The 27,842-nt window shown below is 42.3% G+C and overlaps 1 protein-coding gene across 4 annotated transcripts; it reads left to right on the top strand.

Annotated features, from left to right (window-relative positions):
• The first annotated feature begins 6,766 nt into the window (after nucleotides 1-6,766).
• LOC122334495 (brain-enriched guanylate kinase-associated protein) lies at nucleotides 6,767-27,183 on the top strand. 4 transcript variants are annotated; one of them, XM_043232473.1, is made up of 8 exons: nucleotides 6,767-6,863; nucleotides 9,694-9,722; nucleotides 17,135-17,221; nucleotides 18,417-18,578; nucleotides 19,246-19,312; nucleotides 22,343-22,450; nucleotides 22,978-23,061; nucleotides 24,152-27,183. In XM_043232473.1, exons 3-8 carry the CDS (start codon nucleotides 17,151-17,153, stop codon nucleotides 25,286-25,288), a joined length of 1,629 nt encoding a protein of 542 aa, XP_043088408.1. In that variant the 5' UTR covers nucleotides 6,767-6,863; nucleotides 9,694-9,722; nucleotides 17,135-17,150; the 3' UTR covers nucleotides 25,289-27,183. The 4 variants fall into 4 exon arrangements, with proteins under 4 accessions (XP_043088408.1, XP_043088407.1, XP_043088409.1 ...); XM_043232472.1 differs by lacking the exons at nucleotides 6,767-6,863; nucleotides 9,694-9,722 and adding an exon at nucleotides 11,115-11,269; XM_043232474.1 differs by lacking the exons at nucleotides 6,767-6,863; nucleotides 9,694-9,722; nucleotides 17,135-17,221 and adding an exon at nucleotides 11,116-11,269.
• Nucleotides 27,184-27,842: the final 659 nt, after the last annotated feature.

The raw sequence follows: 27,842 nt of genomic DNA, 5'->3' as shown, positions 1-27,842 counted from the left end.
TTCACAGTGAAGGTCAATGAGGTAAAAAAACTGACTTTACCTGTAAAAAACTGAAAATGTTACGGTAACAACCTGTTAAATGGTTAAAGGTAAATTCTTATAAAATCTACAGGAAATAACCTTAAACTGATGGAAATCCCAGAATTCCCTGCATTGCCTTTCAAAATGTTTCTTTGAAACATCAGTGTGTTCTTAGTCTTGTGTAATCAGCTGTGTTCATCAGGGTCGTGTGTTACAGGTAATGTTTGTTTCCTGTTTGAGTTTAACTGAGCACCATCTATATTTATATACTGTATATATATATCTTGTGAATTTCTTTTCACCGCCATTAACTCATATAATGTTTATAATGTATATTTAACTGTCAATTTAACTTAAAACCATAAAACCCAAAATGTTGTTACCGTATTTTTTACAGTTGACAACAGCTGACCGTTTTTTCTACCGTAATTTGATGGAATTTTTTAGTGTACAAAACAGCACGCGTTTCTCAAAGAAAACACTAGCAGCGCATCATTAGAAAGTCTGTTTAAAGATGAAAGCGGGAGACTGATTAAAGAAAGAGAATGATATAATCACACATAGAGATGAAAGGTTTAACTGTATCTACTGTACAATAATCTCTTCAGTCATACACACACACACACACACACACACACGAGCTGCGCTTTGTGAAGAAAGAAAGTCAAACACACTCAATAGCTGCTGGATCAGTGACTCAAAGTTACTCATATCATGAAGCGTGTGTGTGTGTGTGTGTGTGTGTGTGTGTGTGTGTGCAGAAGTTAAGAAGATGTAAGACGGTGCAGGCATTAATAAATGCAGTAACTGATTTCAGACTCTGAAGTCATAGAGAAAGTGCAGCTTGTACGTGGTTCACAGTCTATAGACCACAGATGTGTGTGTGACGCACGCCACGTTCTCAGGGAGCGATGTTGCTGTTTTCTGTTCATTAGTGCGTCTCTTTTGTGTGCCGTACCTCTGAAAAATAATTGGGTCCTGGTGGATGCGAGCCAGTTTTATACATATGCAGGCAGCGGTTGTCATGGCAACAGAGGGAGCACCACATTCTCCTGCTCTATTTTCAGACACACTGAGATATCAGAGAGAAGTAGAGAACATGATCTAACAGCAGGTGTGTGTGTAAACACCTCTCATTACACTGGCTTTCACTGATCGTCTCTGAGATCGCTGTAGATAAATCAATAGTGTTTGACTCACACATCGGGTAGAATCCATACATTATATTCACTCGATATGCTCATCCCAAAATTAGGATGTACTGGAATAAAATGTTATACTAGTGGAATTAACATTATTATTATTATTACTGCTACAATGAAAAAATGATTTATTGAATATTTTCTTTAAGGTAAGTGGTACCTATGGATTTATTTTGATGTGCTGGATAGACATTTCCTTCACTCATTCTTGTTTAATATGTGTTTAATTTAACTTTGAATAACAGCCAACAGTTTCCTAACATCATTTGCTGTGAAAAACAGAAAAGTGAAAGACTGTAAAAACCTTTTTTTTATTTATAACTGTTTTCTCTTCTCTTTATGCTCTGGAGGACGGTGATCTAGTCTTTTTTGTAGAAACTCTTAAAAATATCTCAAACAAATCCACAAAAGTATGTATAATGATGGGCGAAAACCATTGCAAAACACACACACACACACACACACACACACACACATACACACACACACACACACATACACACACACACACACACACACACACACACACACACACACACACACACACACACACACACACACACACACACACACACACACACACACACACACACACACACACACACACACACACACATACATACACACACACACACACACACACACACACACACACATACATACATACACACACACACACACACACACACACACACACACACACACACACACACACACACATACATACACACACACACACACACACACACACACACACACACACACACACATACATACATACACACACACACACACACACACACACACACACACAAACACACACACACACACATACACACATACATACACACACACACACACACACACACACACACACACACACACACACACACACATAAACACACACACACACACACACACACACACACACACACACACATAAACACACACACACACACAGACACACACACACACACACACACACATAAACACACACACACACAGACACACACACACACACATAAACACACACAAACTGATCCATTGTTTTGCTAAATAATTCATATGTTGAAGCGCTCCAATCAGACTGTGTATCAATCATTTGATCGGTTCTTTGGAGCAGGTTTGTGAATCTTTAAATTTATGAACTTTGTATCAATTCAGAGAATTAAAAGACTTGTGATAGCAATTCAGAAAGAGTGGTTTGCGAATCATTATTCAGATTCAGAATCTGAATGGAAAACAAGTTTTTTTTACTTGTGTACTAAAACCAGGTTAATAAAAACCAAACAGGCAAACAAACAGAAAGTAATAACTGTACACCTTAAGAGGACACACATATAGACCCTGCAGATATAATCTCATATTATAACAATCATTTAATGAGTGTCTGATGGGATTGTGTCCACTAGAGGACGCTGAAGCACACAAAAGATCAGCTTTTATTGAGATATGCAAATGAGAGGGGTGTGACAGGTCATAACCCCGCCCCACCCCCAACACACACACACACACACAGAGATCCTTCTTTAAACAAGCATTCATTTGGAAGCAAAAAGAGAAGAGGGCTGCACGCCCCAGTGCTTGATATCTCTGTCCTATGGGGGAGTTTTCTGAAATGCAGAAGAGCAAGACAAATTATGTAAAGTGAAGAAAGTCAAATGATTATGCAAACTTTCCCAGTCCTCTATGGTTGCTCACTAGGCACTTTTTTCTGTGAAGCTGCTCTAGGAAAGAAGAAGTTGATGTGTGATTGGTCACTCGCCCGCTGACGTCGAGACCCTGCTGCATACACTGTCTGTGTTCAGTCCATCACTGTGTGGATGAAGAAGTGTGTATGTGATCAGGTACACAAACATTACTCAGCATCACATTCAGACTTCTCCTTCAGAGTCACTGCAGTATAAAGAAACTCTGCTGAGGATAAACATGAATCAGAGAGGACCGCTGATATCTGTCATATTCATACGCTCTTAAAAATAAAGGTTCTTCATGATGCCATAGATTGTTCTAAATGGTTCCATAAAGAACCTTTAACATCTAAAGATCTTTCTATTTTACTAAAGGTTTTTTGTGGCAAAAATTCTTCAAGTTATGAAAAGGTAAGAAAAAGACGGTTATTAAAAAAACCTTTGATTAAATGGTTCTCTGTGGAATCAAAAATGGTTCTTCTATGGCATTTTGAACCTTTTAAGCACCTTTATTTTAAAAAGTGTATAGTAAGCTCCTCACTGACATAATAATCATCTAAAAAACCATCTGAATAACTCAATAAAACCACAGATGATCACTTCATTCTGCCTCTAAACTCAAGTTAACGAGGGCCACCCATGGGTTTCAGCACATGTATGTTTTTCAGTGGCATTGCATTGATATCTGCTGATATCAGAGAGATTAAAACACAGTAAAGAGACTGATCTCTTCATTGGTTTCTTTAAGAGTTATTGATTAGCACTAAAGCGTAAAATAAACAGCGATCATCCGTGTACACATCTCGCACTACTGGGGGTTTTACTCCATTGACTGAAATTTCTCTCAACATTCACGATCTTTTAGGATGATTTTCAGAGGACAGAAAAATGAAACTGTGCCAAAAAGACAGCACGAGCATCACACACTAAACTAATCTTTTTCGTATGCCTATTTATTTCTACAGTCGTGTGGCAGATGAAAAGGAAAGAAACTGGCCAATCCATATTTCCTATCATATGCATGCTCAGATAACCCTAGCAATATTAATGTTCTCGGTCCACAGAGGTTTCATGCACGCTGTTGGTGTTTGTTTAGACTCATCTCTGCTGACTCTGAATACTAATGACTTACATCTGCATGCACACAGCGGCTCGGACCAGACGCCACCTGAGATCATCCTCAGTAAGATGTTCAGTGTTTGTGTGTGAGACCCACTCTTTTGTGCTGAACTCTACATGTCTGCTCAGCATATAGCTTCAGGGTTTATTGACGTGTCTATTGATGAATTCGGCAGACTCTCTCTCTCAGTCATCACTCATTCTAAACAATGCTCCATTTAATTGTCTGTTAAATTTATGTGCCTACATAGGCATTCGATAACCCAAGAGACAGCAAAATATGTGTTCTAGCTACCCAGCGGGCTTAGTTTCAGCCTAAAGACCGCCACTGATTCAATAGCTTGCTGTCATTAGTCAAAACAGCACTGCATTTTCTTTAATCAAATATTGAATTGTCCATTTTAAGCAGAGTTCACCCTAAAAGATCATTCATTTGAGCTCATGTTGCCCCAAACCTGTATGCCCCGTCTTCTGTGCAACACAACGTGTGTTTTTTGTCCATATAATGGCAGTCTATGGGCTTCGGTGTTGTTTGGTTCCCAGTGTTCTTCAAAATATCTTCATGTTCCACAGAAGAAAGGAAGACATTCGAGTTTAGAACAACTCAAGGGACAGTAAATGATTTTTCTCCACATATGATTTCTGAATAGCCTCTAAATCACAGGTTTTGGTTTGTATGTCCTGTTGACGGTCTCTCTGTAGTCTTTATATTTTATATATGTATGTGTATTTAGTTTGCTTTGGCTGTTCTCTGTAGATCCTATATTCTCCCATGCATAATTATGAATGATACCTGCATGCTTCTGATTAAGCTACTTTTCAGTTATTATCTCTACTAAGCATGAAAACAATAGGAACATAAAGCCAAAACCTGGAAATTCTGACAGATTATGGAAATCCTGTCTAGGACGTCTCCATGAAAAACAGGATGTAGAGTCAAATCCATAGCATCTCTTTAACAAAACTAGTTTTTCTCTTTATTTGTGTTTGTTGCAGTTTTGAGAATGAAGTTATTGTTTTTAAAGTTTTAATATAAATTTTCACTTCGCATTGCTTTTTGCCAGTCTATTGTCTTTAGCTAGTCGAATAGCTAGTTTACTCTACTGCAGTTGTTTGCACCATGACTTTGAATGTTCTTCATTTCTTCACTTTAGTTCAGCTGCAGACGGCTCTGACGCCCCGTCAAACAACAAGCAAACCAGCAGCTAGTAGCCTATAATTTAATCTAAATCAGAGGGACATCATCAGCCGGCTCTAACACCGTAAACAACAACTCCAATGAGGAATTGATTGATGGAACTCAGGTTCTGCCCCACATCCTGTCCATCACGTGGCGTCATGATCAATGGCTGGTTCTAACGAGCAACTGACCTGGAAAGTTAACCAGGACTCTATTTGAACACATATGGAAGGTTTGTTCTCTACTAGGAAGATTGTGTGTTTTCTCCTTCGTGTCCATATTTAGAAAGCTGACCGGTGCGTCTGCTGCATGTTTTAACAGCCGTATGCGTTTGTCCCTGCAGAGCGAGAGAGCGTTTGAGAAAGTGTGTCACGCTCATCACGGGAGGTAAATGCATCTAGGACAACTGTGCGATCGAGGACCGGGGCTTTACAGCTGTCGAAATCTGGCCGGCCCAGCTCATCATGGTCCAGTTTTCTGCACACACCAATAATGGAGGCGAAAATGCAGAACGGCTCATCAAGAACCGGAAGAGGGGTTATGGTCAATGGGACGTTGCCCACTCTAAAGAGGCAGCCGAGGCCCAAGATGGCGTCTGGAAGGCAGGAGCGTGGATCTTGTTCATCTACGGCTTCCTGTCCAGTCTTCTCGGGACGCCAGAGTGACCCGGATGAAGATCCTCAGCCACGCTGCCCGTCCAGCCTTTCCTCGCCTACTCTACATAGGCCCGGTTCCAATCTGAAGGGCTCCGTCTCAGGCCTGCAAGGCTCCTTGTCGAGCCTAAAGGGTTCGGTGACCAGCCTCAAGAGCTTTCCCAGCTCCTCAGGGCTGCGGAGCTCCAGCCTCAGCCTGCGGAGCTCCAGCTCCAGTGAGGACGACAGCTGGGACACCAACAGCTGGAGCTCGGGGGCCACCTGCCTGCTGCGCAGCTCTATTAAGCAGCACAGCGAGGAGGTTTTCCGGGTGCGTGCCGGCTCCGCAAGTCGGCCGGGAGGTATGAGCGATTCCGAGACGGGCTACCAGAACTCCGACAGCTGCCAGGGATCAGAGAGCCAGGAGGGAGCGGAGCGGGGCGATGCAGGGCGAAGGGATTCGTCGTCGAGTCAGGGAACCTCCGCATCTTCGACCGAGTCATCTGACTTAGAGCAGAAGATCGAAGAGAAGCTCAAGTTTTCTCAGTTTCTTGATGAGGTCACGTGTAGGATCCTGGACCCAGAGTGTCTGCAAGCTTTCGGAGCACCTATCCATCAGAAGGAGCCCCAAACATTGTCCCTCCCGTGCCTGAACCCTACCTCGACTTCCAGTGCTTGGTTTGGTTCTGGTGCCTGCGACTCCAGGGACAGTAACGTGTATAAATGGGTCAAGTGCATGCCGAGCTGCAAGATTCTGGACGCCAGCGAAACCCTGAGACGAACTCAAGAGGAAATGGAAATGTCAGGAAGGACCTACCTCGAGACTGACATAGACCGAGTGAGGAGGGAAGACGACGTGAGCTCCACGCTGCCCCGAGATGTGGAAAAGAGAACCTTACAGCCAAGTGGAGAGTGTTCTCGCAGATGTCCGAGTCCTGTATCGGAGCGGTCAGACGGAGCACCACGGCCCCCGTATCGCTCCACCTCGCTCCCGAGACCTGCTGCGAACGGCGACACGGTGAGCGGACGTTACAATTATAATGTCATTACGATTTTTACACCAAAAAGATATTTTCTGTCCTGTTTTTAACACTTTGAATAGGTGCGATGGATTGTAGACTAAGAAGTAAATGTCTACTGATTTGATGAGCTATTAGCTGTGTATGATCTACAGCTTACGCTCCTCAGATGGAATGCTACTGTGATTTAGGTCAAGCATATATGTGACCCTAAACCACAAAACCAGTCATAAGTATATATTTTTTTAAATTACAATATATATATATATCACCTGAAAATTAATGTATGTGGTTTTCATTGATGCGTTGTAAAGATGGGATAATATGTGGCTGAGATCAAACTATTTAAAATCTGGAATCTGAGTGTGCAAAAAAAAATCTAAATATTGAGAGAAACATCTTTAAAGTTGTCTAAATTATGTTCTTAGGAATGCTTATTACTAATCAAAAATAAAGTTTTGATGTGTTTATGGTTGGACAGTTCTTCATGGAACATGATGTTTACTTAATATCCTAATGATTTTTGCCATAAAAGAAAAATGTCTAATTTTGAGACGATGTATTGTTGGCTATTGCTTCAAATATACCTGAGCTCTTATGACTGCTTCTGTGCTCCAGGCTCACAAATACTCACATCAAACGACATGTTTAACAGACAATGCAATAGTGATCACGTAATGAAAACAGTTACATTTGTGTTGCGACATTATTGTCTTCAGTCTTTCTGAAAATGCAGCGTTGAATTTTGCCTTCTTTGTAAACGAATCCACACTAAAATGAAATTAACAAAAGACAGAATTCTTAACCGATGTGGTTTGGATCTCCATTAAAAATAAAGTTCATTCACTCTTTTCTTGGAATGGGCGGGGCTAAACAGGCAGTGACGTTGATCTTCTTCTGTGGGGGCGGGGTTTATCCACACTATTACATCACAGAGTAGAAGACTGGCAGATTGCCTTCAATATAAGCTGCTTTTAGACTAACAACAAAGTATTGAGTTCTGAAACTTACAGAATGTTTTCATTTGTACAATGATGACTTATATGTCAAAAGATCAAAGGAAGTTTGGTTTCTCAGTTCTTCCCTCCTTTAAAATGTTTTTGAAACAAAGAAAAATGGGAGTATTTCACAACCTGGGAGACATAACACCGAAAGTCCTGGCACTCTACAGTGACTGAACCAAGATTAAATGAAGGATTCATTAATCAGTCATTATAACTGTATGGAAAGTGACCAAATGCATAATATACTGTCCTTTAAAACAATGTGCAATGCATCTTATTAAAGATTACTTTGAGGTGGGAGGAGTACTCGAGCCCATCTCTGCTCTGTGACAGCACTTATTAAAAATACAACAGCGTTTCCTATTATTCTCACTGAAGCTGCCGCTGTCTGGACACACTTCTCTCATCTGCCGTATTAATAATTCATTTGATCTTTTTTCTATGGAAGTGCTCCTTCTCAAATGCCAATCATAAAGGCCGTGCATTGCTAAAACAATAGAAACGACACGAATCATGGATGGAGTGACTGCCATAGCAACTGTGTGTCTGAATGGAAGAGTCTCCCTGACCGAACTGAAGCAAAGGTTGAGCTCTCGTGGGTGGATTTCTCAGATCTTCTGGATACTAGTGTGCGTGACGGGATTTTATGGCTCTGAAATAACCGCCCTGAAGTAAACAGAGTGTGACAGGCTTTCATCTGAGAGCAGAGTTACTCTGTGTTTCTGAATACAGTGGATTGTTGCCATACGACAGTTTTGGTTTGTGTTATGAAGACATCAGATTAAAGCTGCTCGAGGTGTGAATGCACTGAAACCGACGTGTGTGTCTGTGTGTGTGTGTGTGTGTGTGTGTGTGTGTGTGTGTGTGTGTGTGTGTGTGTGTGTGTGTGTGTGTGTGTGTGTGCATGTTTTTACAGGAGGTCCCCACAAGGATAGTAATATTAATACATTTTTGGAAATGTTGGGAAATGTTTGGTCGAGGAAACAAGCTTATAAACCATACAGAAGTGTTTTGAGAATCTAAAGCTGCCTGTAGTAAGACATACGGGTTGAAGAATCATTACACCTGTGGAGTGAACACTTCAGAAAGCTGTGTGTGTGTGTGTGTGTGTGTGTGTGTGTGTGTGTATATATGTGTGTGTGTGTGTGTGTCTGTGTGTGTCTGTGTGTGTGTGTGTGTGTGTCTCTGTGTGTGTGTGTGTGTGTGTGTGTGTGTGTGTGTGTGTGTGTGTGTGTGTGTGTGTGCGGTTACACTGTTATAGATGCTTTGTGAATTATATCATTGACATATTCCATTGCTTTATTTACAGATTATTTCTTAAGGTCCTTGCACAATGAGATTTTCAGGTGTTTTTCAGTTTGTTTGTTGTTAGATTCATCATGCTTTTCTATCAAAATGCTTGATCTGAGCTGATCCAAACTGTTTATGACTGATGAAAGGTAATGTGTAAATATGATTGACAGAGTGAGGTCTAATGTGTGAAAATTTCAGATTCAATGTGCAATGACCTTTATTCTTCTCAGATTCTGTGTTAAATTAGTTTCTTGTAGCTACTCTCTGCAAGTTCTTTATTTCATAATATGCAAATTAGTGCTGTCCAAAGATTAATTGCATCTAGTCGCATTGTTTTTAGATTATATATGATTGCATAATATATATCTATACATACATATGGAAATATTTTCTAAATATATTCTGTATGTGTGTGTATTTCTGTGTATAATATATGGAGAGATGGTTTCCATGTTTAAATAACAGCCATAATTACTGTCTCATGAAAGGTTTCTGTTAATGTGAACAACTGACTCTTCATCTGTTTCTTCAGGTTTCTGATGGAGATGTGAGCAGAAGCAGGTAAAGATTCTCTTCTCTAGTCTTTTCTTCTCTCTCTCTTCCTCCTCCTCCTCCTCCTCTCTCTCTTCTTCCTCCTCGGTCTCTCTCTCTCTCTCTCTCTCCTCCTCCTCTCTCTCTCTCTCTCTCTCTCTCTCTCTCTCTTCCTCCTCCTCTCTCTCTCTCTCTCTCTCTCTCTCTCTCTCTCTCTCTTCCTCCTCCTCTCTCTCTCTCTCTCTCTCTCTCTCTTCCTCCTCTCTCTCTCTCTCTCTCTCTCTCTTCCTCCTCTCTCTCTCTCTCTCTCTCTCTCTCTCTTCCTCCTCCTCTCTCTCTCTCTCTCTCTCTTCCTCCTCTCTCTCTCTCTCTCTCTCTCTCTCTCTCTCTTCCTCCTCCTCTCTCTCTCTCTCCTCCTCCTCTCTCTCTCTCTCTCTCTCTCTCTCTCTCTCTCTCTCCTCCTCCTCTCTCTCTCTCTCTCTCTCTCTCTCTCTCTCTCTCTCTCTCTCTCCTCCTCCTCTCTCTCTCTCTCTCTCTCTTCCTCCTCGGTCTCTCTCTCCTCCTCCTCGGTCTCTCTCTCTCTCTCTTCCTCCTCCTCTCTCTCTCTCTCTCTCTCTCCTCTCTCTCCTCCTCTCTCTCTCTCTCTCTCTCTCTCTTCCTCCTCCTCTCTCTCTCTCTCTCTCTTCCTCCTCCTCTCTCTCTCTCTCTCTCTCTCTCTCCTCTCTCTCTCTCTCTCTCCTCCTCAGTCTCTCTCTCTCTCTTCCTCCTCCTCTCTCTCTCTTCCTCCTCCTCTCTCTCTCTCTCCTCCTCCTCGGTCTCTCTCTCTCTCTTCCTCCTCCTCCTCCTCTCTCTCTCCTCTCCTCTCCTCTCTCTCTCTCTCTCTCTCTCTCTCCTCCTCCTCTCTCCTCTCTCTCTCCTCCTCCTCCTCTCTCTCTCTCTCCTCCTCCTCTCTCTCTCTCTCCTCTCTCTCTCTCTCTCTCTCTCTCCTCCTCCTCGGTCTCTCTCTCTCTCTTCCTCCTCCTCCTCTCTCTCTCTCTCTCTCTCTCTCTCTCTCTCTCTCTCTCCTCCTCCTCTCTCTCTCTCTTCCTCCTCCTCTCTCTCTCTCTCTCTCTCTGTCTCTCTCTCTCTCTCTCTCTCTCTCTCTCTCTCTCTCCTCCTCTCTCTCCTCCTCCTCGGTCTCTCTCTCTCTCTCTCTCTCTCTCTCTCCTCCTCGGTCTCTCTCTCTCTCTCTCTCTCTCTCTCTCTCCTCCTCTCTCTCCTCCTCCTCGGTCTCTCTCTCTCTCTCTCTCTCTCTCTCTCCTCCTCCTCTCTCTCTCTCTCTCTCTCTCTCTCTCTCTCTCTCTCTCTCTCTCTCTCTCCTCCTCCTCAGTCTCTCTCTCTCTCTCTCTCTCTCTCTCTCTCCTCCTCCTCGGTCTCTCTCTCCTCTCTCTCTCTCTCCTCTCCTCCTCTCTCTCCTCCTCCTCGGTCTCTCTCCTCCTCCTCGGTCTCTCTCCTCCTCCTCGGTAGCGTCTCAGGCTCCGCTCTGCTCTGTAAATGTTGCCGTGTGTTTGGAGGTAGAACACGCAGCTTCCCGGAGGGTGAGTGACACGCGTGTGGAGCGCTGCATGACTGCATGTGTGTGTTTCTCTGATCTCTGCTCTATTCACTGCTAGACTGATGGTAATTGTGAGGTTAACAGAGCTGTTATTGATGACGGTGTTTCTGTGATGAATCTCTGCTCGTAAACGCTGCTCATCTGATGGACTTTAATCAGCTGTCAGAGAGAAATGGGATGAAGCCTCAGACTTCTCACTTTTCCATGTTTTACTGTTGTTTTGTAAAGACATTTTCTAAAGTTTTCCCCTCCCAACCACACACACAGACAGACAGATAAACACACACACACACACACACACACACACACACACAGTATGATTAAGCATGTTTTCAATCATCTTCAGCATCTGAGTTTAATGTGAGCTTCAGACACAGTTTAAAGTTTTCCTTCTCTTTGGAGTGTTAAAGCTGTTTGTGTATAGATATGATCCCTAAAATTGCAAAGATAAAAATTTCAAAACCAAATATTCATGTTATAACTTGTCCACACCCCTTAAAACGACTCGATTAAACACACCCCCACTTCTCTACATCAGAGTGGTTTATTACCATAACTCCGCCCAAATGTTTACTCTAAAGATAGAAGGCGGAGCTATTACTCTGTGTGTAGCGTTGCTGCGGGCGCCATGTTCTGGAGACGCTGTGAAAGTGAAACTATGTTTGTGTTTCTAAAAGAGGACACGACTATAAATCAGTGTTCAGTTATGTTTACTACACCGTTCCAGATATTAGAGCGTGTTCAGAGCATTTACTGAGAACTGATTCCTGAATCTGTGCTGACTGTGAACAGAGACTATGAAGAGAGTCAAGAACAGTCTGCTGCTTCTGACTCACAACCTTTAAGGACGTTTATTATTAAAACAACCTGCTGCTTACTATTCAAGCGTGAGTTTTGATCAGTGAAGGGTAGTGTCTGTTGTTTCTCTGATCATGAATGCAGACGTGTGTTATTTTTAAGGCGAGATGCGTTTATGTCCCACTGAATGCAACAAATGAATAATTGTAATTACTTTTATTTAATATACTTTTATTAATATTGCAGCGTCTGCAGTTCACAGCTGCACATCTACAATGTTAAAGTCGTGCACTATCTGTGCACTTACAAAAATGTATCTTGCTATTTACAATCAAAATGACTTCAACTTATCATAACTCTTCTGGTGATGTATGCAGGTCTCCTCCAATCACAGACACCTCAGTTAAACAGATACAAGAAAAACTCTATTCTATTCACAGACAAAGTGAATATCCAGTGTATATTTGTGTTTGCGCTGGAGATGTTTCTATTTACATGTTTTTTGCAGCGTTGAGCAGGACAGCCAATCAGAGACATATCTCTTGATTTATTGAACGCAATTACCAATCAGAGGCATTCAGTTAAAATCCACCAGTGTTTTTGTCGCCAGAACCTGAGTTTGCTGAGTTCGATGTGTTTCTAGGTCTACACAGATCTGAAGAACCAGTTTATATTCTTGGTGAAGTTTAGTCTTACAATCAGTGCTTGAAGATCTGTGTCATTCGTCCTCATTACATCTGATTGTAGTCATTACTCACGGGTAAGGTTAGGTTTAGCTGTAGATCAAGACTACATTTTTAGATTAAAATGTTGTTCAGGGGCCAACCAATGTTAACCTAGAAACACGTTGTCAGTAAAATCAGGACGTGTGTTTTTGTCCAGTGCTAAGTTTTCCAAACTCACAAATCCTCTCATTATAACAAAACTTGAGATAGCAATGAACTAAGACGAAGGAAAGCCTTTTAGTGATTATAAAAGGATGCTCTTGGCTGTATATAATCCTTTCAGAATTAGTATAAGCTTTTTCAGCCACATACAAGCTGCAAAGTTTTGGAAATGACATCTGCATATTTATGTGGGATTCACGCATCCTCTGAAAACTTCTATTCAGACCCCGCCTCCATTTTTAAATGCCAAGCCCACATCTCAACATCCAATCAACAAAAGTCTCTCTCCCACATTTATTTACGTTTACATTTACATTTAGTCATTTAGCAGACGCTTTTATCCAAAGCGAAGTACAAATGAGGTAGGCAATAGAAGCAATTTCTATCAACAAAAGGGCAGCAGTGCATAAGTGCTCTGAGTGGGGTCTTGGCTTTTTTTTTTTTTTAATAGAAAGGATAGGAAAGAACAAGATAGGAAAGAGCAGGAGAAGAAGAAGAAAGTGCTAGCGATGTTGGGTCAAGTGTAAACGAAAAAGATGAGTTTTGAGTTGGTTTTTGAAGATAGTGCCCTAGTGGCAACGGGCAGATCGTTCCACCAGCGAGGAACAGACCAGGTGAAGGTGCGCAAGAGGATTTTGCACCTTTTTGTGAAGGCACTGCAAGACGCCTTTCATTGGCAGAGCGTAGGCACCTGGAGGGAACATATGATTCAATTAGTGAGTGTAAGTACGAGGGAGCGGAGCCTGTGATTGTCCTGTAGGCCAGCATCAGGGATTTGAATTTGATGCGGGCATCTATAGGAAGCCAGTGTAAACTAATGAAGAGGGGTGTGACGTGGGCCCTCCTTGGTTCGTTGAAGACCACCCTAGCCGCTGCATTCTGGACCATCTGAAGAGGTCTGGTTGTAGAGGCTGGGAGGCCAGCAAGGAGGGTGTTGCAGTAATCCAGTCTACTCAGGACTAGTGCCTGGACGAGGATCTGTGTAGCTGTTCTGATAAGTACGATCTGATTTTCCTGATGTTGTACAGCACAAACCTACAAGATCGAGCAGTTTTTGAAATGTGCTCAGTGAAAGTTAGCTGGTCGTCAATGGTCACTCCAAGGTTCCTAGCTGACCTAGACGAGGATACAGTAGCCGAGCCTAGCTGAAAAGATAGGTTGTGCTGTATGGTGGGATCGCCTAAGAAAACGAGGAGCTGTTTTTGTGAGGTTTAACTGCAGGTGATGATCCTTCATCCAGACTGAGATGTCGTTTAGGCACGCAGAAATACGTGCAGAAACAGTGGGATCGTCTGGTTGAAAGGAGAGATGGAGTTGAGTGTCGTCAGCATAGCAGTGATATGAGAAGCCATGCTTCAGAATGACAGAACCCAGTGATGTCATGTAGATGGAGAAAAGCAGTGGCCCAAGTACTGAGCCCTGAGGCACTCCAGTATTGAGGTGATGAGACTCTGAGACATCACCCCTCCATGATACCCTGAAAGACCTACCAGAGAGGTAGGACTCAAACCACCGAAGGGCTGTTCCAGAGACACCCATCTGCCTGAGGGTTGATAGGAGAATGTTATGGTTTACAGTGTCAAAAGCAGCAGACAGGTCCAACAGGATAAGCACTGAAGATTTTGATTGTGCTCTTGACCGTCTCAGTGCCTCAATGACCGATAGATTTATCTTAATCTTTTTTGCACAGAGTATGAAAGAACTGCTTCCGGTTGTTACGTGTATTTGATTACATTAACTGTGAACATGCAGACGTGTTGTTATATTATTGAAATATTAACTTAAAGAAGTATAAAGAAATATACTAAAAAGAAGATACGTTTACAATCAAACTGGCGAAACGAATCGTTTTTTCATTTCCTTGGATCTGGTTGTGTTTAATATGAGGAACACAAGTCAACGTCTGCACGCTTCATTAAAGCTGGTCTTGTGTTGGAGTTGTTTTTCTCTCAGATCTGACTGCTTCACTTCAGTCAGGAGAGATTTCCCATCATGCCGTCTGTCTGTGTATCGCTGCGGTGTTTATTTGATATTCCAGCAGCACACAAAGCCCTCCGTTTCACTGACGTGTGTAGAATGAGTAGAAAACAAGAGGAAATGGAAGAAAAAGCAGCCAATAAACAAAGGTTACGCATCTATCTGCAGACCGGAGTCGCTCTGACAAACACAGAGCACCTGATGCTGATGATTCAGAGCTCCATCTGCTGCTGGATCATTTTCTTTTAGTGCTACTAAAATATTTATAAAGTGTGTCAGACAGACAGGAAGTGAGCGCTGCAGACACAGGAAGTGTTAGCATCCAGAAGGATCGTTCTGACTTCATTGAAATGATTCCCGTCAGCCATCACTTTAACGACTCAATTATTTATCTTTCTGTAAGAGCAGGTCAAACTGAAAGAAAGAGTAAAAGACTGCATTTGTCTACCTGTAAAAGAAGTGTGTGTGAGACAGTGGGTGTTTATGTGTGTGTGTAGGGGTGTGTGTGTGTGTGTGTGTGAGACAGTGGGTGTTTATGTGTGTGTGTGTGTCTACTGGCATTTGTGGTTCATGAAGACACTAATGTGTATAATGACATGGGTACTACAACGTAAACATGGTTTATGAGGACACTTCCTGTGTCCCTGTAAAAACAAAAGACCTAAAAAGTGTTAAAACAATGTCTGTAGTTTCCTGTAAGGGGTAGGTTTAGGCTCTGAGAACTAGAAAATACTGTGCCTACGGAGAGTCCTCATAAACCACAAATACCAACGTGTGTGTGTGTGTGTCAATGAGTGTTTATGTGTGTTTATACCTGTGTGTGTGTGGGTCTGTGTGTGTGTGTGTCTCAGCGGGTGTAGTTTGTCATTAGTCATGTGACAGATGGTCTCCGGTCTCCCGTGGTGTGTGTGTGTGTGTGTGTGTGTGACGCCGCGGGTGAATCTGTCGACACGGATCATGTGATTCTCGGAGCTCGTATCGTCTGAATGTCAGTGTGTCTCTTCTACATCAATCACATCACGTCTCGTCTTTGTACCACGGGTGTTGTTTTTTTCTGATTTTAAGCATAAACCTAAATCATAAAACAAGACTTCTAGTCGTTTGAATTTGCAAATAAATGTATCTAATATTTCTAGATTAAGAATATTTGTAGAACACCCGAGTCTGCAGTGCATTAGTTTTTATGAGCAGCCTTTATATGAACCTTAAAGCTATAAAAGTAACAAAAGGACATTAAAATGTGAAACTGTGATGATTGTATGGCTTTTTTCATCACTGTGTTCATGAAATGGAGCGGATCTCAGTGTGAACCGCTGGGAAACCATTTAATGCTTTTTAAACGTGAATACCAGCATTTTTCAGTAATGTACACTGGTTTAATCGGCGTGTGTGTGTGAGTGTGTGTGTGTGAGTGTGTGTGAGAGAGTGTGTGTGTGTGTGTGAGTGTGAGTGAGTGTGTGTGTGTGTGAGTGTGTGTGTGTGTGTGTGTGTGTGTGTGTGTGTGTGTGTGTGAGTGTGTGTGTGTGAGTGTGTGTGTGTGTGTGTGTGAGTGAGTGTGTGTGTGTGTGTGAGTGTGTGTGTGTGTGTGTGTGTGTGTGTGTGTGTGTGTGAGTGTGTGTGTGTGAGTGTGTGTGTGTGAGTGTGTGTGTGTGTGTGTGTGTGTGTGTGTGTGTGTGTGTGTGTGTGTGTGTGTGTGTGTGTGTGTGTGTGTGTGTGTGTGTGTGTGAGTGTGTGTGTGAGTGTGTGTGTGAGTGTGTGTGTGTGTGTGTGTGTGTGTGTGTGTGTGTGTGTGTGTGTGTGTGTGTGTGTGTGAGTGTGTGTGTGTGTGTGTGTGTGTGTGTGTGTGTGAGTGTGTGTGTGTGAGTGTGTGTGTGTCTGTGTGTGTGTGTGTGTGTGTCTGTGTGTGAGTGTGTGTGTGTGTGTGAGTGTGAGTGAGTGTGTGTGTGTGTGTGAGTGAGTGTGTGTGTGTGTGTGTGTGAGTGTGTGTGTGTGTGTGTGTGTGTGTGTGTGTGTGTGTGTGTGTGTGTGTGTGTGTGTGTGTGTGTGTGTGTGTGTGTGTGTGTGTGTGTGTGTGTGTGTGTGTGTGTGTGTGTGTGTGTGTGTGTGTGTGTGTGTGTGTGTGTGTGTGTGTGTGTGTTGAGCTGAATACTCGTGACCGCTCCGGCCGTCTGTGTCTGTCTCTGCAGGACACACTGAGAGAACATGAAAAAGATTTATATTGGGAAAACGGCATTAAAAGCTCCAAGAAATGGTAGTAAACATCAGAAGAGGAGGTAAGAGTCTGAAATCGAACGGAAAGCCGGTCACTGAATCATCTATCCATCCATCAGACCCTTTATCTGAAAGTCATCAGCTGGAGCCATTAGACGCATCACGATCCAATCAGACCCAGACTCCATCGATCCATCAGATCCTGTTACAGACAAGAACACCTTTCCTGAACAATGAAGATGACAGAGAAGCAGCTTTCCTGAACTACACACCTCAGTCTCAGTTAGATGCTGCGATGGAGTTTAGGAGACACACACACACACACACACACACACAGTCACACAGACACACACACACACACACACACACAGACACACACACACACACACACACACACACACACACACACACACACACACACACACACACACACACACACACACACACACACACACACACACACACACACACACACACACACACACACACACACACACACACACACACACACACACACACACACACACACACACACACACACACACACACACACACACACACACACACACACACACACACACACACACACACACACACACACACTCACACACACACACACACACACACTCACACACTCACACACACACACACACACACACACACACACACACACACACACACACACTCACACACACACTCACACACACTCACTCACACACACACACACACACACACACACACACACACACACACTCACACACTCACACACACACTCACACACACACACACACACACACACACACACACACACACACACACACACACACACACACACACACACACACACACAGTGTCAGTCAGTCACTCTCTCCTCATCCTCATGTTCCTGTTCTTTGGTCTCTCTTTATCTCAGTAAACCTGCACTAAATCACAAGCTTCTTATTTGGGTCCGAGGTAATCTGTTACATACTTCATACTTCAAACAGATCACTGATATTTCTAGTAAAACATTAGAGTTTCGAGTTTTTAGCCTCCACGTGTTGAACGAAGCTCAATCATAATTATTCTCTTTCGTTTTCGTTTTGAAGGACATTAAAGTGTAATTCGGACTTATAGATATTCCTTAAGCGCATGAATAAATCAGGTTTAGAGCTTCTGATCAGTGTTTTTGATCATGTTCTTATAAGTGCATGTCAGTCACTCCGAGACGTCTTTGGGCCCGGGTTGAGGAGTAACGATCTGTCTGTGTTTCTGCAGTTCTCTTCAGGAGCAGAAGGAGGATCTGCGCAGACGGCTCGGCTGCAGCACACACAAACTACAGCAGCTGCAGAGCGAGTTCGAGTCGACGCGTCAGTATCTGGAGACGGAGCTGAGACGAGCTCAAGACGAGCTGGACAAGTTCACAGAGAAGCTGCGCAGGTCACACACACACACACACACACACACACTGAAACAACCAGCTGAGACACACACACACACACACACACACACACACTGAAACAACCAGCTCACACACACACACACACACACACACACACACTGAAACAACCAGCTGAGTCACACACACACACACACTGAAACAACCAGCTCACACACACACACACACACACACACACACTGAAACAACCAGCTGAGACACACACACACACACACACACACACACACACACACACACACACACACACACTGCGGGATCTCCAGAGAACTTCTCGCTTTCTGTTATAATTATCTACAAATTCTGGTTCTTGTTTAAATATCTACATTTTGTAAACAAGTAAACATTTCTGCAGGTGGGGTGAGAAAAACAATCTTGTTTAGCCTTTGAATAAAGATGACTTTTGATGTTTGATTATGATAGATCGAAAACGAACACAATTTTGATTATATTTTCATAAAACAAGACAAATGATCTTAAGTCATTTTACTTGACTTTATTACTTTATTTTAAAGAGTGTTGATGAAATTGAATGAACGTGTGTCTAAAAGCTAAAAGCTGTTATTCAGTTCAGTTCTGAAACACGAGATCATGATTTAATCAGATATAAACTCATGACAGATGTTTGACGTCTTCTTCGTGTCTCTGCAGGATTCAGAGCAGCTACTCGGCTCTACAGAGAATAAACCAGGACATGGAGGAGAAAATCCACCGCATGGTAAGAAATCCTGGTCAAAAACCACATCTGAAACCAATCTGAACCGAAAGAAGCTTACTGCTTGATGATCTTCCTTCCTTTATTTCTCAAACGCTCATGATACTTTATCATAAATGTGGAGCACAATACATAATAAACCTAATCATACGTGTACATCTTGTGAACTTGAGATTTAGACATTATTCATCTTTTTATGATCGGATGATATTTGTCTGAGATACAACTTTTAGAAAATCTGAGGGAGCAAAAAAAACCTAAATATTGAGAAAATCATCAAGTTCTGAGCGATGAATATTACTGATCACATTCTTACACGTAATGCAACTGTTGTCTGTTTCTACAAATATATCCGTGCTGCTCGTCCCTAATCTTATATGAGACGTTATTTCAGTGTGTTATCGAGAGACTGGCGTGTCGAAGCACTTTCAGGAGGAATATTGAAGCGTTTAGTAACGACTGAACAGAAGAAATGAAGAGAGGGTCACAGATCAATAACCGCTCGAGCTTCTCGTCGTCAGAGAGAGGAACCAAACGCAGTCCGCTGATCTTAAAACCCATCACAAGCTAAACTGAGGTTCAGCTCTGATTATCACAGGAACGATCGGCTTCAGGCCTCAATTCTGAACATGACTGTTTCGCTCGCTGCAGATGAGATTCATTTCTGACCGCTTGTCATGGCTTCATGATACTGGACAACCATCATGCATTTGTTGATGGCTTGAAATGGACTGAAAGATTTCTATGCAAGCATTTGGGTACCAAGGAAATCGATGGCGATGTACAGTTAGATAATTAAACACTTTTTATAATGCCACGTAACATACGAACGCATCTGATGTTGATGCTTTTATCCAGAGTCCAGCGACTCACAAAAGCTATTGTGAGCTATTGCATCTGGAGATGTTAATGAGTTCAGTTCTCTGGATCAGCAGGACACCTTTTTTGAATGTAATTCTATATTAAAGACTGTCAAAGAGTGAAGTGAAGGTCTGAACCATCTGATGGAGAAACCCCAGAATGAACTTTCACTTGGTATCATCTACGTGGACGTTTAGGGAAAATATACCAACGACGAGAGCAAGAATAAGCCGCTGGAGATGAATGTGATGATGTCTACAGACTCTTAAATGAACATACATTTAATCAGATGAGTTTATAACAAGAACAAATATCTAACAAGTGGCTCAGAAAACAAGTCATTTTTTCTCTCCTCGCCTATTTCCCCGGCATGACATTTGTTTGGGTCCAGGAAGGGTGCGCGATTCACCCCGCCGTCCGAATTCTAAACGCTTCATTTTGATCAATTTGCATCTTCCAGAAACTGGATTTCTGCATGTTTATTTCTTGAGCCGGTCGACACAGAACCCGATCAGTGTACGGTTTCAGTGTCTCTCCTGAACGTGGAGTTTCTGTGTCCTCCTCCCGTCATTAGTCAGATGAGTTTATCAGAGAAAAACAAGTCATTTTTTTCTGCCTACAACATTTGTTTTCGAGTCATTTTGATCAATTTGCATCTTCCAGAGATTTCACACATCACTGGTCAAATCTGTTTGAGTTTCTGTGTCATTAGTCCAGCTCAGAGACACAAACGAGTCCCGAGAGACACACATCACTGGTCAAATCTGTTTGAGGAGCATAGCCGGACCCAGCACGGGTCACTCATCCACATCCAGAGGGACATCTACATTCACTCCAACACTGAAACACCGGACCCTCTTCAAACACACTCGAGCAGCCGACCCTTCACTTTCAGGTTCTGAGTAATTGGCTCACATGGGATTTGAGACCCGACCAGAAACAAACACACACACACACACACATGCGTTTTTGTGAAAAGTAGGGACTTTCTATAGGTGTAATGTTTTATTCTGTACAGACTGTATGTGTTATTGTTCTAGACCTCGCAGGAAACTACTCACGTTTTTAGATTTTCAAAAAAACTCACTCTGTATGATTCATAAGGGTTTAAAAAAATTGATTTGTCACAAATTGCATGCACACACACACACACACACACACACACACACACACACACTGGTTAAACTCCAATGTCAAACTCAGTAAATAGTCACACTTAGGTGAAACATCGCTGCAGGTCACATGACCACGATTGACAGACGTTGCCATAGAAACAGCATCATCTGAGTGTAGAGAGACGAGTGATTCAGCAACAATCCCCTTCTATCACTCGTTCGGTCCAGAGCTGGTCTCTGTGGAAAAGTCACGCACAGTGAGCTGAGAATCAACTATTCATTTGAATCATCTCCTTTATGCCTGAACTACAGACATCTTGAAAGGCTGGTTGATGTGTGCTGGATTCTGGTTTATATTAAAGCTCCTTCACAGTACATCCGTCATGTGAGTGTCTGATGTTTCTGTTAATTATATCCAGAGTCAAAAAGAACGAGGTCTGTGCAGATACAAACCCTGTCAAATTAAATCCATTAATCATATGAAAATACTGCTGATGCTCCACGTGGCTTGTTCAATGAATGCGAGCCGAAAAAATAAATAAACACTCAAACAGAGGCTTCAAGATCTGATGACTTACATAACTGGTCTTATTGATGAACAGAAACCAGACTGAACTGTGCAGCACTTTTCACAATAACATCTCCAAAGAAGCTTTGCAGAAAATCTTCATGTTAATGTTTATTATATCTTAATGGGAGAGTTAAATGCATAAATGATATTTCCGTCTTAGTTGCCAGAGTTTTGGAGGTGCCTTTTTCTGTTCTAAAGGGGGTGCCAATACATTTGAGCATATCCTGTATGTAGAAGTCATTGGTGTTTGGTAGAGTTTCGACTCTGTCACAGTTTTAATCTTGTCTTATATACAGATGCATTGTTAGAATAGAAAATTATAAAATGTTATAAAAATTATAAAATAGAAATTAGGCATAAAAATATGCCTAAACATTAAGATTTGTGCTCATGTAAATTACTAAAGCAGTCAAACCTGTTCATTAGAGGGGGTGCCGATATTTTTTGGCAAATAGCGTACGTTAAAGTTGGTTCTTTGCGTTTTAGACTCAACACCATGAAGAGGAGAAGAGATCGATGAGTCGAGAGATCGGCACGCTGAAAAACCACCTGATGGAGGCCAAGATCACCATCCAGAAGCTGCGAGAGGATAACGTACGTACCACCGGCGCCGTGCTGAACGTTTTTAGTATCCACAGATTCATCTGTAAATGTTGTGATCAGTGTTCAGATCCTTGCTGGCTCACAGGAACCATCGTCTGCCAGAAGGAAGTGTTCTTTGAAGGTTCCTGACAGGTTTCACCTAATATTTATCAGCCTCTGGCGTGAGTTCTCTGTGATGGAGCGAGCTTTTGATGAGCAGCCGGTGCTTCTCTCTAAGTGCACTAGTTAGGGTCCACTCAAAGGCTTCTGGTTTAGAGATATAAAGGCATGCAGTTCAAGTGATTGATGGACTGGAAAGATTAACACACTAGTTGACATCATGTCAGTTTAACACACTGATGACTAATATGACACTAAGTGTTCATTTCAAGTGTATTCGGCTCAAACTAAATAAAAGATGTTTGTGTTCTGCGTGTTTGTCAGTAAATGGCAGAAGTGTAATATTGATAGATTGAGAGTTGAATATTTGAATCATTTGCCAAGTTTAATCATGTATGGTCTCTTTTTTTTCCCCACAGGATCTGTATAGAAAAGACTGTAATCTGGCGGCTCAACTGCTCCAGTGTGGAAAATCTCCTTACAGAGCGCACAAATTGTCCGAGGTACGACTGATGCGTGCACACACACACACACACACACACACACTCACACACACTCACACACACACACTCAGACACTCACACACTCACACACACTCACTCACACACACACACACACACACTCAGACACTCAGACACTCACACACTCACACACACACACACACACACTCACACACTCACACACACACACACACACACACACTCACACACTCACACACACACACACACACACACACACACACACACACTCACACACTCACACACACACACACACTCACACACTCACACACACTCACACACACACATATGCGCGCACCACTGGTTTCTTTCTCGGAGGGAAACTCATCCTAAAAATAGCACAACCTTAAAGAAAGTCAGAGGCGCAGCGAATCCTTTCCATTTTCATTCTGCAGTCGCAGGTTTAAAATCCATCGGGTTCTTTCTGTCTCTTTCTGCCGGAGGCCAGACGGGTTTCATTTGAATATAAACTCTCTGCTGTGTTTGATGATGGCAAAGAGAAATGCGTTGGCTATATTGCTGACAGAGTCTGTTTACAGACACGCTCCATGCGCTGTTAATCACAGAGAGAACAGCACTCTTCCCATAATGCAGCTCTGCTGCGTCCTTCTGATGGAGTACAGAGGATGTTGAGGTCATATGAAGGTTTTCTTCATATATGTCATTTACATCCATTAAAATTAAGGAAGTTTCTCAGGAAACACTTGCAAACAAATGCAAGTTAGTCAAGGAAAATATTTTTCTTAGCAAATGCAAGATTCTGGGAAAGAGAAAAAACTGAACAAAATACTACTTTTAGAGTATGCAAATGTTTTTCAAAAGACTGCAAAGATTTTTGGGGGGAGTGCAATACAGATGTGCTCTGAGTGGATGCAAAGTTCTTTCAGAGAATATGATAGATTTGTGAGAGAACGCAAACGTAAGTTTCTTGGTGGAACACAATAGTTGAGAGAGAACTTGAATAGAAAGATCTCATTTTTGCCCCTCACCACATCTCTTTATGAGTATGATTTCTTATTTCCGACACGTCTCTGCTCTTGTCCGTATTAAGAGTTTCTCTGTGTGCTTGTTGTAGCTTCCAGCTGATCTTCAGGAGCGAGTGAGCTCTCACATGGAGCGGCAGGGTTGTGGCTGGAGCGCAGCGTTGCGTCATTCCTACTTGGACGCCGTTCCCACCGCCGTCATCGGCCGAGTCCTGGAGAAACCGGAGCCCGGGAGAAGCTGTCCGGTCACACGTTCGCCAAGCCCACAAGTCCCGGCATTCCCGGACAAAATCCAGCGGCACGCCGCGTATAAGTCGTCTGACCTGTACTGCAGCGACACGGCCCTGTACTGTCCAACAGAAGAGCGTCGGCGCGACCGCTGGTCCGAGAGACGGCAGAGTGCTGACCAGAGCGGACGGATCCGAGGACACGAGTCCACGGACGAGAGCTTCCTCCTGCATGAAGACCCTTCCCGTGGGTTCGTTCTCGGCTCTCTTCCCATCTCCAGCTGTTATTCCAGCTGCAGCACCGCCTCGGACGAGAAGCTTCACGGATCCTCTTTGCGTTCAGACTGGCGCGATGGAGACTACGAGCACAAGAACCTGTCCTCGTACGCAAAGGAACATCCTGAGTTTCCCAAATCGAGCAGCTTCCAGCATGTGGGCTCACAGAGCGGCCGGTCCGGAGACAGACGCATCCTCATCCCCGCAGACCTCGCGGACGGCTGGCGGCAGATGAGCATGGAGGACATCAGCAGATTCTCACCTTTCAGGTTCTCAGAGCACCAATTCAAGGTCAAACCAGGTCCTCTCTACAGCAGCTTCCAGGATGGAGACAGTGTCTTCCACAGGCGTGTGGCGGATCCACGATTCCCAGCGTCGGCGGGATCGAGTCCAGCACTGAACCCAAAGAGTCGTCTCAATGCACTGAAGGCTGAGAGAGGGCTGATGTTTCGCTCCAAAGATTCGACAAGCAGCTTTTTCATTACTGGAAACATTAAAGACAAGGAGAACGTGACTAAGAATGCTTCACAGAGAGATTATGCTGATGAAAGCCCCAGCAGCTCAGTGGAGTCACTAAACCAGGGTCTGGACGTCCACAAATATAAGGATCTTCAAAACCCTGGAGCTCAGAAAATGACGCCACGGCATCAACAGTTTGGAAACGCTGGACTCAGTCGCAAAGACAGTCTGACTAAAGCTCAGCTTTATGGAACGCTGCTTAACTAACAGTCAGTAAGTGTGCTGCAGTAAAATAAAGAACAATGTGAATATTGTTTGCCCACCATCTGGCTGTTCTGTTGTTGAGTTTTGCTGTATAGTGGAGTCTTTTCATGACAAATGGCTGATTTTACAGATCGAGTCATTTCTGTGTTTCCAAACACTTGTACTGTACTTCCAGCCTCTCATCTGTCATTGGTCGTTCAGGCAGATTGTCCCGCCCCAAACCCGGCTGATTGGTTTAGTCAGAAGTTGATATTTTGTGCTGCTAAAACTATACATAAAATCTATATTGTTTATGTACATGGAGAGAGTGCAGACAGTGAATTACTTTTACAATAATAGCAGCATCAAAGGAAATAAACTGAAAATAATCAAATACATTATCCAGGGAATAGTTTAAAATGAATTAACAAGAGAAAGGGCTTAAAACGTTAACTTATTACTTCTTAATACATCTTTTAGAGTCCTAATATATAGTCCAGTTCAGTTTTAAATGGAATGATATTGGTATGTTTGAGGGTTTATTTTTTGCCCATTTTTGTTATTTTTATACATAATTAACAAACTAATCACCAAACTTGTCTTATGTCTTGTCCAAATGTCTTATTCGTGTACAAAAGGTGCATTTTTACTTTATTTTGTGATTAGTATGTGATAAAACCTTTGTGATTATTAAAGAGAGTAAGTGATCAGTGATTTCTCAGTTTAAGTCAAACCAGAACTACATTTTCTCTGTAAACAAAAGTCATGATACAGTTTGTTCTTTTACTAAAACAGCTCCTATATTAAAAAATATTTGATTGTAAATGTGTTAATATTTCATCTTTAGATCTACAGCAGATGATTATTTAGGTATTATAGTTTTTCTAGTGGCCAGTGATATTGATGTTCACACTAGGACTGTACACACATGTGAATGAGGATGATTTATACTTTATATTAATATATAAATGATTTGCACTGACTGTGATCTCTGCTTCAGCGTGTATTTATAGAGTAGGGGGCGGGCGCTTCAGATTCTAGAGAGCATTTGATTGGTCAGAAAATCTGAAGTACGAGGAGACCCGCTGATCCTTAGATCTTCTGAACACTGGCTTATAGATAACCTTAAGACCAACATATTGATATTAACACCCAAAAAACATTTGATCTCAGGGGGACTTTAAGGAATAACTGCTTTTTAAGATGTACCTCCCCTTTTTCTAGGGACCAGAAGTTATTGGATAGTTGACCTTAAAGCTGTTTCATGGACAGATATGGGCTGTTCCTTCATTATTTCTAAATCAATTAGACAGGTTCTGAGTCGATTCTGAGGCTGTCATAAAGCTGCTGGCGTTAACCAGCAAAGCATCTCTCCTTTAAAGAGAAACAGGATCCATTAGAGAGAGATAGCGGGAGCATTAAGAGCGGCCAAATCACAATCTGAGGAAAAAACACTGATCAGATCAGAAACATTAAAAGGTCCACGGAGGACATCAGAGGTGATGATTAGAGAAACCTCTCCATGATGAAGAAGCATCCAGACAAGAGAAGAACACTCTCCAGGAGCCAGACATGTCTACAATCAAGAGAAGACTTCACCAGAGCAAATACAGAGGCTTCCCCACGAGCTGCTAACATATAAAAATCTTCTGGAAAAGGGATGGCTGGAATGAAGATCAACCTGAACCAAAGTGACAGGAAGAATATGTGCAGAAGGCTGGGAACAGCTCACGATCAAAGCACACGACAATCTGATGAACGAGTCTTCAAGCGTCTCTGGTCACTGGAGTTTATTGATGATGAGGCAGAAGTGTTTATTGAAGATACAACAAACAAAAGAATCAGATGAGTTATGAAGTGTCCGGATCGGGGGGGTCTGTGTTCAACCCTTGAATTAAAGCTTAAAGTCTGCACTTCTATTTCTTCTCGATTGTTTCATTTTAATTCTATTCAAAGCAGTTACTGGTGTTTGTGCAGTTGATGTCACTTCCTGGAGGTGATGTCATTCAAGGAAGTGGCTTTTGTCAGCTGAAGTCTGCACACTACTCACATGATCAAGTGTGTATGAAGACTGAAAAGATTTATATTTCCTTCTAAAATTCTGCATTTTAAAATAAACGTCCAGATGTCTGTTCTGTGCTTCTCTTGCAGGCAGTTGAAAAAATTAAAACCAATAAAATGTGCAAACTTTGCGTTAATACTAAATTATAAGTAATATCTAGTTGTCACACTGCAGAGCACAGGTATATTTCTAGAAATAGACAACAATACATTGTGTGGGACAAAATTATACATTTTTCTTTTATGAAAAAAAAAATCATTAGGATATTAAGATCATATTCAATGAAGATATTTTGTATATGTTTGTAGATTTACTACCATAAATATATAAAAACCTTATTTTTGATTAGTAATATGCATTGACAAGAACTTTAAAGATGATTTTCTCAGTTTCAAATAATTGTATCTCAGATAAATATAGTCTGATCATAACAAACCAGAAATCAGTAGAAAGATCATTGAATTATTCTGACTATGTATTGAGAATACAAAATATCTATAAATAATCAGTTAAATA

This window comes from Puntigrus tetrazona, unplaced genomic scaffold (genome assembly GCF_018831695.1).
Source record: "Puntigrus tetrazona isolate hp1 unplaced genomic scaffold, ASM1883169v1 S000000528, whole genome shotgun sequence".
Lineage (NCBI taxonomy): Eukaryota > Metazoa > Chordata > Actinopteri > Cypriniformes > Cyprinidae > Puntigrus > Puntigrus tetrazona.
This window is presented reverse-complemented; position numbering and strand designations above follow the sequence as displayed.